Raw genomic sequence first — 14,016 nt, forward strand, 5'->3', positions numbered from 1 at the left:
CTGTGATGGGCTGCCGTCGCACGGGGACGCGGGGCGGGATGTCCCGGGGCTGTGATGGGCTGCCGTCGCACGGGGACTCGGGGTGGGCGGGATGTCCCGGGGCTGTGATGGGCTGCCGTCGCACGGGGACTCGGGGCGGGATGTCCCGGGGCTGTGATGGGCTGCCGTCGCACGGGGACTCGGGGCGGGCGGGATGTCCCGGGGCTGTGATGGGCTGCCGTCGCACGGGGACTCGGGGTGGGCGGGATGTCCCGGGGCTGTGATGCGCTGCCGTCGCACGGGGACTCGGGGCGGGACGGGATGTCCCGGGGCTGTGATGGGCTGCCGTCGCACGGGGACTCGGGGTGGGCGGGATGTCCCGGGGCTGTGATGGGCTGCCGTCGCACGGGGACGCGGGGCGGGATGTCCCGGGGCTGTGATGGGCTGCCGTCGCACGGGGACTCGGGGCGGGCGGGATGTCCCGGGGCTGTGATGGGCTGCCGTCGCACGGGGACTCGGGGCGGGACGGGATGCCATGGTGCTGTCACAAGATGCTGTGCTTTCACAACGCTCCTCTGTCCACAGCTATGGGGCCTAGACGGCCTCTCGAGGGCTCAGCGTGGGACCAACCCCACCCTGCACGTGCCCCCACCCCCTTGGCCGCGCCCCCTGCCCTCTCAGCGCATGGAGCCCCGCCCCCTGAGCCCGGGAGCACCAGCTCAACGCTCCGCCAGGGGGGGCATGAACTTCCCCGCGTCCCGTAGCCGGGTGAAGCCCGCAGTCCGCTCCGGCCGGCCTCGCGGATTGGCTCGCGAGCCGCGCGGCGCAGGCGCAGTGGAGCCAGCCGCCGGGAGCTGGACGGCGGCGCTCTCGTTCTTAAAGGGCGAGCGGACGGGGCTGCTGCAGGCGCACAATGGTGAGTGGAGCCGCCTGAGGGAGCGGTGCCCGCCCGGCCCCGGCGAAGGCCGCCCGCGGAGGGGCTGCCGGCCAGGGCAGTTGCTGGCGACCCCCGCCCGCCCGCGGAGGGAGCGGATGAGGGAGGCCTGGCCGCTCGCAGCTGCCCTGCCCTGGGGGCCCTTCGCCTGGCAGCCCCGGGGCGCCCGGCCGAGCCCCAAGCGGCCGCCCCCAGGGCCCGTCGGCGTGTCGCTCGGCGACCCACCCGCACCCTGCGGCCGGGGGGCGTCGGAAGCGGGCCGCAGGAGCCCCTGGGTCCCAGCGGCGGCTGACGCCGGGGCCCCGCGGGACAGAGCGAGCGCTCAGCCCGGCCCGCCGCTGCCCCCGTGGCGACTCCGCCGCCCGGGCAGGCCGGGCGCTGGTGCTGGGAGCGTTGCGTGGCTCTGTGCTGGGGCTGCGGTGCGCGCTGGCTGCGCGGCTGGCTGCGCTGCGTGACGGCGACCTGCGCAAGTGAGTGGAGGGGCCGCGCTGCCCTTAGGGGCTGGGTGTGCCTGGGGCTAGGCTGTGTGCCGGTTGTGCTGACTTGTGTCTGGATTGGGGGGCGGGCGGTGTTTGAAAATTCATGCGCACCGGTGGCAAGTGAAGGGGGGGGGGCTGCTGCAGTGAGGGGCTAGGTGTGTTTCGCGTTATTGTGTGTGTGGGTTGTGTTGGTGCTGAGAGAGTTGTGTGGGCGCCGAATGGGGCGGGGGTGTGTGTGTGTGTGTGTGGAGTTATTGTGTGGGTGCCAGTCTTGGAAGAACTGGCAGCTGGGCCAAGTAATCCACCACCGGCGCAGTCTCCCTCATAGAATCCATGGAATTATTTTATGGAAATTAGTTGTAGAGTCCATGGCGGCGGTTGTCTGATATCACAATGGTCTAGGAGTCTTGGTATGGGATAGATAGATACCTTGCCGTGAGTGTAATTTATAACCTCAAAATGGCAAAGCTTAAAAATTTACTGCAAATCCTAGTAATGGTTGAACCTAATGATATTTGGAACAAAAAACTCTCAGCCATGCTTGTAGCTATTTCCATTGCTTCATGCTGACTCAACAAACATTCTGGGCTTCAGAGTGACAACCTTGTATAGATGGAGCAAAAATTGTACCTGAAACCAAATGGGTAGGGTCTAAAGGGGACAGAAAAGGTGGAATCCTGGAAGTATGGTCTCTAGAGTCGCTGCTAGTGCATCGCCGTTTTTCACTCCCTTTTGAATTTGCTACTTTGTCATAACTTTTGTTAGGTGGAGGCGTGAAAGGGGAGAAACTATTCTAAAATGATACTGTATATGTAAACTAAAGCAGTCATGATCTTACATGACTCCTGAGAAAGCTGTATCCCTTTTTTCTTGAGGTAGAGTTCAGAAAGGTCACACAATGAGAAGTTCTTCTAGTTCCACTGTAACTGAAGACAAAGGCTTCAGTTGAAACATGCATGTCTCAGCTTCTTGCTTACCCTTGGTGTGTTGCTAAAAAGTGACCATTTGTGGCTCTGTGTGTCTATGGGGAGGAGGGATATGAAAACAGTGTGACTAAGTCTTAACAGGTTTCCATCCTGTCTTCCTACAGACGTTGCAATATGAAAACATTTCTGTGTAAACACTTCGAAAAGTCACTCTTCTGTGATCAGTTGGGAGGAGGGCAGCTGGCTGAGCATCGGTTTCTGAAGAATTTAAGGTGTGGCTCTAGCCAGAAAAGGGACATAGTTTTTTTTAAAAAAAACAGGCACCCCCTCACTCAGCAGATTTGCTCTCTGCGTAGTCAGTCATAGCTCTGCTGGCTTTAGTGAAAGCATAATATTTAGGTTTACCTCTGGTGCTGGAGAGCCAGCATAGCCAACAGGGAGTAGTGAACTGGATTATGTTCCTCATGTATTGCAAACAGAATTGTTTAATTCTATTTACAGGGCTAATTTGAGCCACCTGTGGAACCCCAGGGGATTGCACAAGTGGTTTGGCCTGCAGTACTTGGTTTACTATTTATGTTGGAAAGAAAAGAACCTAGATAGACTCTCATCCCAAATTGAGTTTGTGGTGTTGGAAAAACTGTCTTACTGCACATCAAATGTTTCCATTTTGAAAGTATCATTTAGAAACAATGAACATGGATCACAATGCCGTGTTTAATGACTTTCAGAATAGAACTATACTACTATGACAGCAGGCGAAGTAGGTGCTAATACTAGCCTGTGAGTGAGGATGATCCAAAATGGTCTGGGGAAACAAGCACACAGCCATCATCCTCATCCTTGCAGCAGCCAGGAGCCTGAGAAAAAGTAAAGTAGTAGAGTGCCATCACAACAGACGCATAAGTGGAGGAAGAAGTCTCCATTCCAGCAGTCATAGGGAACAAACTCAAGACACCTTTCCAGAGGCTGCATCTTGGACTCCATCTTCATCAGAGACTAGAGACAGCAGAAGAATGCTTGGATGACGTTTGCCCTTGCTACTTTTTTAGTGAGGAGACCCTCCTATCTTCAGTATTGGCCTCTGGTAAGGTGTCTGATAAACTGCTCGAGGCCTGAGTTTAAAGATAAAATTTCTTCTGATCACTAAACTCGTGGTGATTTCTTTTACTGAATGATTCATTTAGTGTCTGCCTTCAATAATTTTAGAATTGTTGACTCTTATTTAAAGATAAGGTTTAATTAAACCACCCCACCAAAAAAGTTCTGGCACGTCTGAGTAGTTGCAAAGAAACATTCATGGGACTTGCCCTCCGTAACTAATTCCTGACAAAGTCCTCTTTATGGACAGAGGAAGCTATATGTAAACTAAGATAAGTGGACTAGTACTTTCGTGTTGTTGCATATGGGCTCAGAACCTTACTTCAGTATCTTTCTAAACTCTAATTTATTCCTTTAAGACTTGCTCTTCATAATGTGATCATTTAGCTTTATATATGGATTTTGTTAGCCCTGATTTCTCAGGAGTGAGTGTATAAAGGAAACTCCTATGTATGGTGGCTACAGTAGTAAAATTTAGCTAAAGATGGTGAACTACTTCTTATTCCTTCTGCTTGGCAACGGTGTTCTGATATGCTTGGCATTCAGTCAAAGCTACCTGTGGTGACAGAACATTTGCTGAGCGGTGGATCTGACTCTTACAACAAGACACGCGAGGGAGTGTGTATAAAGAGTGGTGCAGGAAATGGGCAGTGGTTGGTGTGGTGCAATTACAAATTATATGTAAAATGGTTTAGAACTCAGAGGGCTATCTGTGAAGGAACTGATTACTTTCTTTCTCACCTTCAGTAGGATAATTTTTCTAATACTTCATTTTAGACTTCACTAAGTCTAAGTTTTCAAAAAAAGTGACTTGTAAATATAATAGGGAAAATGCACACTTTTTTCATTTAATATAGTTTGTTAAACACTTTGCATGTAGGCAAAATTTGAAGGTTTGGAATTCTGCTTTCATACCTAGCACAACAGGCCCCTGATTGGGGCCTCTAGATGCTACTGAAATATTAACAGCTCTTATTATTTTAAATATTCACAGTGCTGTACTGGCATTAGTGTATTACATGTGTATTTAATAGGGTGTCTTATTTCAGGACTAAACTTGCAAAATCAGTTGCATATCTGATTCATGATTTTAACTTGTATGTTGCAGAAACAGGATTGCTTGATACAGTAAAAGTATAGAAATTATTTTCTGACTTCAGGAATAAATATGTAAAGACATTTGGTCCACATTTTTCTAATATTTAACTTTTTTGGCCCAGTATGAAAAGATAAGACAAGATTTGTTTCTTGTGTATTGCAAGTCCATTTTTCACTGTGTTTAATCCTTATATTGTCTCTTTCTGCATGTTCTGAATCTTCAACTAATTTCATGTAGTTATATAATTTTGGGAGGATGGGGGTAGTTCCTTTTTGTTAACTGAAATTTTTTTTTTTTTTTTTTTTTTTTTAGAGTGAATCTCTGGTGGTTTGTGATGTTGCTGAAGATCTGGTGGAAAAGTTGAGAAAATTCCGGTTTCGCAAAGAAACCAACAATGCTGCCATTATAAGTAAGCTAAAATCATTGCCAACAAAAGCTACAAGGTCTTACAGAAAATCTCTTTGATAATTTTTAGCTGCTGCAGCAAAATGGCGTGGACTATGCTTCTACTATACCACTAACTTTGATATTTTCCCATTCCCTCTTAACAATAGAACATTATTTTATAGTATGGAACTAAAGCTTTCAGAATAAAAGCTGTTACACTTGCTGTTAATAGAAATACTTATGTGCTTACACACTACTTAAAGTGGGAAAAAGTCTACCACTGGCTGCAAGAAGGTGGAGAAAAAGCCAAGACTTGATCCTCTTAAGTTTATTTGACATGCTTAAAGTAGACTAGTTTTGTAACAAAGTTTTGGGGGAGAAGTCTTGACTGCACTGAAGTTAAAACTCCCATTGACTTCTGTGGGGCCAGAATTCCACTCACTGATCGTTGTCAGAGGGGGCGGGGGAGAAGAGGAGGGAGTGAAAATACAAGATAATGCAGTAGGTGGGTTAAATAAAAAGCTGATTATTATATGCATGTAATTCTAGAAAAGTTGCAATTTTAACCTTTAATAAAAAAGGGGGGGGTGGAGACAGAGCCCCCTATAGATGTACAGTTCACCTATGTTATGTTTTTATTATAGTGAAGATTGACAAGGATAAGCAGCTGGTGGTACTGGATGAGGAGCATGAGGTTTGTTAAATGAACTGTAAATAAGAATATCTTCAGCTTGCCATGTATTGTTGCCACTGAGGTACTGTCTTAGTGTCAAATTGTTTTCAAACTGTTAATCTTATTTGGATCATGAACCTCCTTCAAATGCATGGTTACTCTGCAGGTGAAGCATGATACGCTATTAATTGAGCTGTATGGTAGCAATTGTACTGCTAATTATCTAAACAAAACAGTTTAAGCTTTAAAATGTTAATTAAATTATATTTGAATCAAAATTAGGCAAAAAGCATCTCTCTCTCCATTTGCTGGCTCTCTGGAAGAATTCTTGCTGACTTGCACTCTGGACTCTACATTGTCCTGCCATTAGTTAGAAGTTAGGATTGTGTTAATCCCTGTAGACAGGTGGCGTAATAACTTTATCTCAGTGTGTAGTGTCAGCCCACACAACACAAAATCTTATGCAATGATTTGAGAAATAACTTTTACCTCTTTCCCAGAATGTTAAATATAATATTTGAAGAGGAATATTGGCCACTGTGAATTGTTTGGCTTGTTCACTAGTCCAGGAACTGGTCTCTCACAGATAGACCAAGGGCTAGATTTCAGGATCCGTTTGTATTGCTGGTTGTAGCAAATCTTGCACACTCGTGTTCAGTAGCTGGGATTGAAATATGTGGTGAGTGTCAGTATATCTAAGACTAGAGTGGAGCCACAAAACGTCAGTTTCCTAAACAGATTTTTTTTATTAACATTAAATCTCTTATACAAAATTACTAGATCAGTTTAGCAATCATTTAACAGTGGAATCTTCCTATGACTGTTCCCATAGGATTGTTCTCAGTTAAATTGTAGATATATAACTGTAAATGTAGCAGTGTCTCTTACTCCCATGACCTTTGTACTCTAGCCTGTATAGTGTGTAGGTCTGAGTTCACCTATTTAAAGACTGCTTGTGTTTTAATATTACTAGGGCATTTCCCCTGATGAACTAAAAGATGAGCTGCCTGAGAGACAACCTCGATATCCTTTTTTCTAATGTTGCTAGCATTGTTTTGTTTACTGGAAAAAAATTAAATCTAAAATACATTGGAAATTGAATTTCTTTTTTTTTTTCCAAACAGGTATTTGCCTACAGTGGAAATTCTCCCTACGTTAATTCAAAAATTGATTAATTTTCACGATCTATTCTGTAGTCCTATGCCATTTCTTAGCAAAGACTTGTACAATGGTATAGTGAAGTCTCTACTTCTAAGACTTGGTTACTTTCACCATGTTTTGAATGGCTTTCAGTCTGCTCTTTTGCAGGGACATTCAGCACATTAATACAACAGATTTAAATCTGAACACTTTTTAGCTATAGATTCTGCATTTAACGGTTAGCAAAACACACCACCATCCAATGTTTGATGTGCAAAGAGCTACCAACAAATTTGCAAAGATAGCATTCAAAGAGCAGCAAAAATTCTCTTTAGAAAAAGAAATCTATTTAGCTGATACTTCATAAGCAGATCAGATATTTAAAACATTGTAGAGAGAAATCCTTGGGAAAGGACTTTATAGTGAAAAGGACAATATTGAGAACTAACATTTATTTTGCAAAATATTCACACAAACACCTGTCTCAGATGGGGGTTATGTTACTGAAAAGCAGGGTAAATCCTCCAATGGCTCAAACTCAAATCAGAAGAGAAACCAAGATGGGAGCAAGATGAAACAGTACAGAAATTGATAAATGTAAGCATCTTTTAGAACAGACAGCAAAGAGATTTATTTTGCCTATATCAAGCTCAGCTAATGAATGTAAGGATTATGTTCTAAGAGATCAAAGAGTTGTATTTTTTTTTTAGTTTCTTTAACCTCAGGAAAACATTCATTGTGTATAGTTACAAGTATCAGCATGATGATGGAAGAGTTTCTTATCCATTGTGCTTTATCTTCTCCAGTCCAGTTGGTGAGTGAACATTGTGAATAGCAGTTCCTATATCCTATAAATGTGGAAGTTCTTGTATCTAAGAAACAAAAAAGGCCTAATGCTTAAGATCAGTGTTTTTCACACTTAAGGCCAAATTCGTCAGTATGTACCCTCTGGCCCAACTCTGACACAAAGGGGTTGCAAATTCACAGTAATGGCTTCCTGACAAAATTCTTTGGAGGGGAGTTCCTGGCAGGCACAGAGCCAGTTGTATGCTACCTCCTACAGGATGTCAAATATTCCTGTGTCCCAGCTGCCAGAACAGCTCTTGCAGCTGAGACCCACATTAGAGCAACTCTCAGGCTGCCTTAGTCTGTACCAGGGACCGAGTGGCCCTGAAGAAACCTAGGAATGCGGAGGAAAAAAGCCAGCTCAGCACCTCCACTTTGTTACAAGCTCTGGTTATACACAGGGAATGAATTGGGCCTCTTGAGATCAGTCTGCACGTTCTGAATTATAATAGGGTGGCTTTCTGCAGCTATTAAATTACATTGTGATCCTCGAGAGAGTGCATTATTTTACCCTTCACTACTCTGCCTGCTAGAATAACCAGGTGGGTGTTAAAGTTTAGCAATAAAAGTCCACATCTTTTCTGTATCTTCAGTAGTTCATTTCTGTAACAAGTTCTAAACTACGCCTGCGGTATTGGGTTCTGCTCTGTGAGAGCTCGACCAATGGTGAGATTCTTCATGGGAGACCTTACCTAAAATTCATTTCTGTAATTATTGTATCTCTAGATTTTGTTTCTAGAAGTTCCTCTCTATTTTCAGTGTTTGGCTAAAACTAGACAAAGAGTCAGGACATAGATGGCTTGCTAAATGAAATAAAGCTGGTTATTTTATTTTTTTTGTCCAATCAGTTTATTTTTTTGTTTTGCCCTGAAAGATATTGTGCAAGATTTGTGGCTGCACTCAGATAAAACTGCATCTGTAGTTCAGGAGGAAATGGGAATCTATTAGAAACAGCAGCAAAGGTAACTTGCTTTCATGCTCTTGCAGAATATAAGATAGCAGGAAGAGGTAATGGGTTTAGCCTCTGCTTTGCTGGCTGTGAAGTTTGAATTGTGATACAGTTAAGCTTAATAGTTATCTTGCTCTCTCGAGTACAGTTGTAAGCAGAACTACAGACACCGCTAGATATGACGACCAATCCAACCCACTTTCATATCACTTTAATATAGTCTTGACAAGTACTAAATATTCAAAACAACATTAAAAGATGATACTGTGTACAAAGAAACAATTGGGTCATTCTGTTGATTGGGAACTTCTGGTATACAAGCTGGATTTTAAAAAAAATCTTGTTAATGGATTTCAGTCAAACTGTCCAACACAGCTTTGCTTTCCTTCTCCACAACTACAGGATGCAAGCCTGAACAACAGATGATGTACGCTGGGAGCAAGAATAAGCTTGTACAGACAGCTGAACTCACTAAGGTATAATTTAATATCTAGCTGACCAGTTGCAAGAATCTTTCATAAAAAGCAGAATGTGAGTGTACATAAGATAGAACAGTATCTTGCTAGTCTCTCACATGTACACAATACAACAGAATCATTATGTTCTTGCATGTTTTAAATTGCATTCAGCAGGTGTCTATCTTGCAGGAAGCCTAAAGAAAGAGGGGAGTAAGCATGGAGATTTTATGGATGTGGGGTGTTTGTTTTTTTTGTTTTTTTTAATTAGGGGACAGGGAGAACGAATGCTTGTGGAGCATTATCTAAAGTGTCTCTAACTGTTAGAGGGTATTTTAATAATAGTTAACACAATTTGTCAGGTCAGGAGGATAAAAAGGCCATCCTGTTTACAAAATAGAATATTCTAGGATAAGATGAAGTCTACAGTGTGATTGCAGGCTAGGGCTAATGCACATTGGCTGGGCTTTATCTCTTCTGTAGATATAGTATTGTAGCTCTTGGTATTATATAACTGGAACAGATGAGAAGGCAGGAGTGGGAGACCCACTGATCAACTGGACACAAGTGTTACCTATATTATAATAGTGAGAAAATGTAAATAATGCCTGTTTTAATAGCAGTCTTGATCAGTAGATTTCAAAGTGCTTCATGCTATTTATTCTTTATAATATTCTTGAGAGGTAGAAAAGCATTATTTTCCCCCAAAAGATTAATTGACTTGCCAAAGGTCACACATGATGGAGCAGGTAATCAAATTGGGTTTCCTATATCAGTGCCCTAACCGCTCTTTCCTCTCCTAGATTCTGGGGGTATGACACTATTGATTTGCATATGCCTCAGACTTCAAAACACAATCTAAACAAGGCAGAAGCTTGTTTTTGGTTAATAACATGGTAATAGCGAACCCTAGAACGTAGACTAGCTGATCTCATAAGGCTTTTCCATCTCCCTGCCAGTATGTAGGTGCCACATGTTTGCTAAAAAAAATTCCTCCCTTTTTAGGCTTTATACCTTTGACATTCTTAGATTAAGACTAGAAGGGACCATTGCAGTCCTCTAATCTGATTTGTTATATAGCACAGGACATTGACCTTCACCTAGTAATTCTGGCAGTGTAATTCATGTAATTCACTGTAATTCATGGTTGAACTAGGATGTTTTTAATAGAAGTACATTATCTTGATTTAAAGCTTTCAAATGATGTGGTAGAACCTCCATCTCTTGATAAGCTGTTGCAGTGGCTAATTACCCTCACTTAATGTGCCTTATTGTGGTGAACCCTTCATAACCATCACTGAAGCATGAAACACCTTAGGCGTCTTTTCTAACAATGGTAGAATGGGTCTTGCCAACTTTATTGCCAACTCAGTGTTTCTAGGCCAATTGCAGAAGCATCATCTGGTTGGATGGTTGGTTCTGACCCAACAGTGTCAGAAATAGGAGGTTATAAAATCTGCCCCGGACACCTGCAGTACAGCTGAAAGTTAATGCTGAAACTCACAGGAGCTATTCTGCTGTTCTCTTCCCCTTCCTATCTTGGTTGCTACCTTTGTAAATCTTATACAGTTGAAGGGGATAAGTGGGAGGAAGCAGGCTTTAGAGAGCTGGCTGTTTGTTTTGGCAGAAGGAGACTGTTTCATAGGCTTGGAAGGAACTGAGGCATGAGAACAGAAAAGAGGGGGGACAAGGGATGGGATCCCCTGAGGAGAAAGGTGAACTTGGGCTATGCACAGCTCATCCACTTGGTGAATGGGGAAGACGGTCAGGTTTCCAGAGGCAAGGGAAGCTAGAGACCAGCTGCATGTGGGGTTTACCCTTTTTTTGGCAAGAACCACAAACCATTTGAAAACTGCCTGAAAGAGGGCCAAGGGATAGAGTCAGATCTGTTCTTCTAGAACTGACCCCACTCCATACCCAGGTCGGGGTGTTAACTTTCTGCTTCAGATTTAGATTTTAAATATGCTTTATTCATACCTCTTACAGAAGCTTCATTTAATTCTGGCTCATGCTAAGGCCTCTCCTGATCTGACTCTTGTACATGACTTAATCGACTTACCCCACTTCTTGGTAGATTAGCCTAGTATCTGTTATGCTAGTCTGTGCTATCATATTGATCTTTTTTCCCATCCTTTACTTAACAAATCAATATGCCAGTAGACAGCAGTGAATAACAGATTGAACATGAGAATCTGTCTGTAGATTGGGCTTGGGAGGATAGAAAGCAAGAAAAAGATGGTGGAAAAGTGGAAATAAACAAAGGGACAAAATTTAAAAAAAAACAAGACCTAAATTAAAAAAAACAAACTTGGGGATTACTGCTCCCCATCCATTCTACCTTCTTAGTAAACAGGTGATTCGTGCCCAGCAATAGGTAAATTCACTGGGGATTTTATGTATTTTGTTGTCCCTTTTACTGTCAGCTGAATACTGTAGTGTCAACATAGCGCTCCACGCATGCACGTGTACACAAGTACGTGTACACAAGTACGTGTATAGTGGTGAAAATGTGACTTACAATTTCACATTGGTCTTAATAGTATGGTCAAAATATCGTGCGGTCTTCTCTTGGTATATAGTATGTCTTTTCTTGCTAATAATTCTAACTTGATTCTCCACAACTTCAATTTTTTTATCTTGCTTGCATTAGATAACAGAATGTTCTCCAGGCTCTGTGGACATGTTATTGATGCAACATTGTTTTATATTGACTTAGCAATTGACTGTCCTAAAAAGATTGTACCTCTTTTGAGTGATGCCCAAGGATTCCAACTGGAGTGGAGTAGTGTAAAATTAATCTATTCTGTGCCAGTATCAAAATCCAGAGATCCTTTCCTGCTGGGTGTGTACTGAGCAGGGAATGGTGTACTTGTTTCTGTTTCATTTGCTGTATCAAGGCCTTACTAAAAACTCTCCAAGTCTTTGTATGTATTTAATACTTAAATCAACAATGCGTACTGACAAGCTACCTTTAAGTAACAGATGAGCAAAATATTATGGTGATATTTTGAGGATTCTGCCAGTTTACAAGTTGTTCTTAATCATGGGCTGAAAAAACTTAAAAGGCTTCGGTTAATTCAGCCCAGAATATAGTAATTGTATTGCAAACAGGAAGAACCTTCACATATTGTAGTAAATATATTAGCATCCCTGAGCTGTGGCTGACCATACCACTTCAGAGTCACTTAAAAGATTGTTTGCTTATGTTGTATCCTTATCCTATATATAATGTAGAATCTTAAGAGAACTACAAATGAAGTAGCAAGTCCCAGAAACAGTAATTATGGCTCTCCCTAACTTGATCAAACTGTAACATGTATTTCCATTAGTCTCGCATTTTATTCAAGGTTCTTAACCTGTCCTTGCAAAAATGTGCATGAAGCAAAATGTTAACATGATGATTCCTAGTGTATCGTGACTATTTTTTAAAAGTACACTAATGCATTTTATCAATAGAAGTGTGGTGCAATGTGTTCTGTTCTTCCAAGTACTGGAATGTAAATATTTAACCTAATGCCATTTTGTTTTAGGTATTTGAAATAAGAAATACAGAAGACCTAACTGAAGAGTGGCTGCGTGAGAAACTGGGCTACTTCCATTAAGAGAACCTCTATATTAAGTATTTATATACCATCCTGACAATACTGGAACCAGACATGAATACTTACGCCTAAAAATGCACTGTATTTACAGCAGTTTCCTGCAGTATATTTCTTGTACAAAGTTTGGGCAAGGGGAGGAAGATTAGTCTCCTTGAAGTAAAACTTTGCAAAGTGTTTCCTTGTGTATAACTCTAAAGGGGAATACTTCTCTGCAGGGATTCTCTTTTTGCACTCTTGTGACTAATATTTCTATAATTACTACAGTTCAGTTCAGAAACTGTTAACGATTTTAGAAACATTTGGAAGCTGACACTAACTTCCTGAGCTGCAAATGCACCCTTTGACAGATACTGTATACTAGCAGCTTATATGTTAAAATAGCATAGTGCCACTTGTTAAAATGGAGAATTTTTTTTGGATTTCCCAAATTAAAGTCTATGGAAGTGTTTAATATTAAACTGAAACCAAGTATTTATATGACCAATAACGTGAAAAAAATTCTTTTTAGGACTTTTCAGGAGTGATTCTCTTTCATTTTAATGAGTATCTCAGTTGATTGAGTCAATCCAACTAAATTTCAGGGCAAAGGTCTATGACAACTAGTCAGTCATAAACTAGTTTCTATAAGACTATTTTATAACTCTTAAGGGCTTAATTACAATATCGGTTACATGCATTCTGGATTTTTACATGCAAGACTTAATATTACACTATTTATAAATTAACCTCTTCACTCACATTACCTGTTATATGAACACCTGTTAATACTGTGTGCCTTTAATTTGTTAGCTTTAAAAAGGACTAAATTTTACACTATTTACTCCAAATTTGGTAAAAACTAACCTTTGTTAAATGGTTTAAGTAACATGTTTTATAATGCCTAGTGGTGCAACTAAACATTTATAAAATAAAACACACTTCGACTTAAAATGCCAGCCATCTGCTCCCCTCAGTAAAGACCTGGGAGTGCAGGAGTTCAAAGCTCTTAAGGTCTTGTGAGTGATTTAGAATAGTCTGATTTTGTTGTTGAGAAACCTTGGCCGTATATAGACCTTGTATCCTTTTTTTTTTTTTTTTTTTTTTTTTTTTAAATGAAAGGAGGTCTCCTAGCTTAATTGCTTGTTAGTCAAAACTACATTCCAGCTAGGACTTCTGCGCGTAAGTAACCTCATTCAATCTTTAAGTTTCATCTCTTTTTGGTAAAACAGCAAAAATTCTAATATGAAAATAGTACTTTTTATAATATTGCTAAAAACTAACCTTTTAAAGGGTCTGTTTTTATATTAAAGTAGAATAGTAGTTTGAGTTGGGATATCCTATTTAGCCCATGCAGTGGCAAACAGGTACTCCTGTGACAATATCTCAGTTATGACTCGCGTGAGTGTTTGTCATGCTACTGAATAAGTGGTTTCTCATGAGCAGCTTTCAATCATGAACAGTTGTAGC

The 14,016-nt window shown here is 41.9% G+C and overlaps 1 protein-coding gene across 4 annotated transcripts; it reads left to right on the forward strand.

Annotated features, from left to right (window-relative positions):
• Positions 1-780: 780 nt before the first annotated feature.
• Positions 781-13,656, forward strand: GMFB (glia maturation factor beta). 4 transcript variants are annotated; one of them, XM_084631380.1, is made up of 9 exons: positions 781-895; positions 2,483-2,590; positions 3,050-3,405; positions 4,831-4,927; positions 5,550-5,599; positions 6,552-6,601; positions 7,450-7,532; positions 8,916-8,989; positions 12,499-13,656. In XM_084631380.1, the coding sequence occupies exons 3-9, from the start codon at positions 3,343-3,345 to the stop codon at positions 12,568-12,570; spliced, it is 489 nt and encodes a 162-aa protein (XP_084487506.1). In that variant the 5' UTR covers positions 781-895; positions 2,483-2,590; positions 3,050-3,342; the 3' UTR covers positions 12,571-13,656. The 4 variants fall into 4 exon arrangements, with proteins under 4 accessions (XP_084487506.1, XP_084487508.1, XP_084487507.1 ...); XM_084631382.1 differs by having other exon boundaries at positions 3,171-3,405; XM_084631381.1 differs by lacking the exon at positions 2,483-2,590.
• The last annotated feature ends 360 nt before the right edge of the window (positions 13,657-14,016 follow it).

Source organism: Lepidochelys olivacea, assembly GCF_965140295.1.
Source record: "Lepidochelys olivacea isolate rLepOli2 genome assembly, chromosome: 6".
NCBI classification, from domain to species: domain Eukaryota; kingdom Metazoa; phylum Chordata; order Testudines; family Cheloniidae; genus Lepidochelys; species Lepidochelys olivacea.

Bases quoted from the DNA above. Each gene is read 5' to 3' on its own strand.
- GMFB (XM_084631380.1), top strand. From the start codon at position 3,343: ATGACGTTTGCCCTTGCTACTTTTTTAGTGAGGAGACCCTCCTATCTT. The intron at 3,406-4,830 runs GTAAGGTGTCTG...TTTTTTTTTTAG, and splicing joins ATCTTCAGTATTGGCCTCTG to AGTGAATCTCTGGTGGTTTG. The intron at 8,990-12,498 runs GTATAATTTAAT...ATTTTGTTTTAG, and splicing joins AGACAGCTGAACTCACTAAG to GTATTTGAAATAAGAAATAC.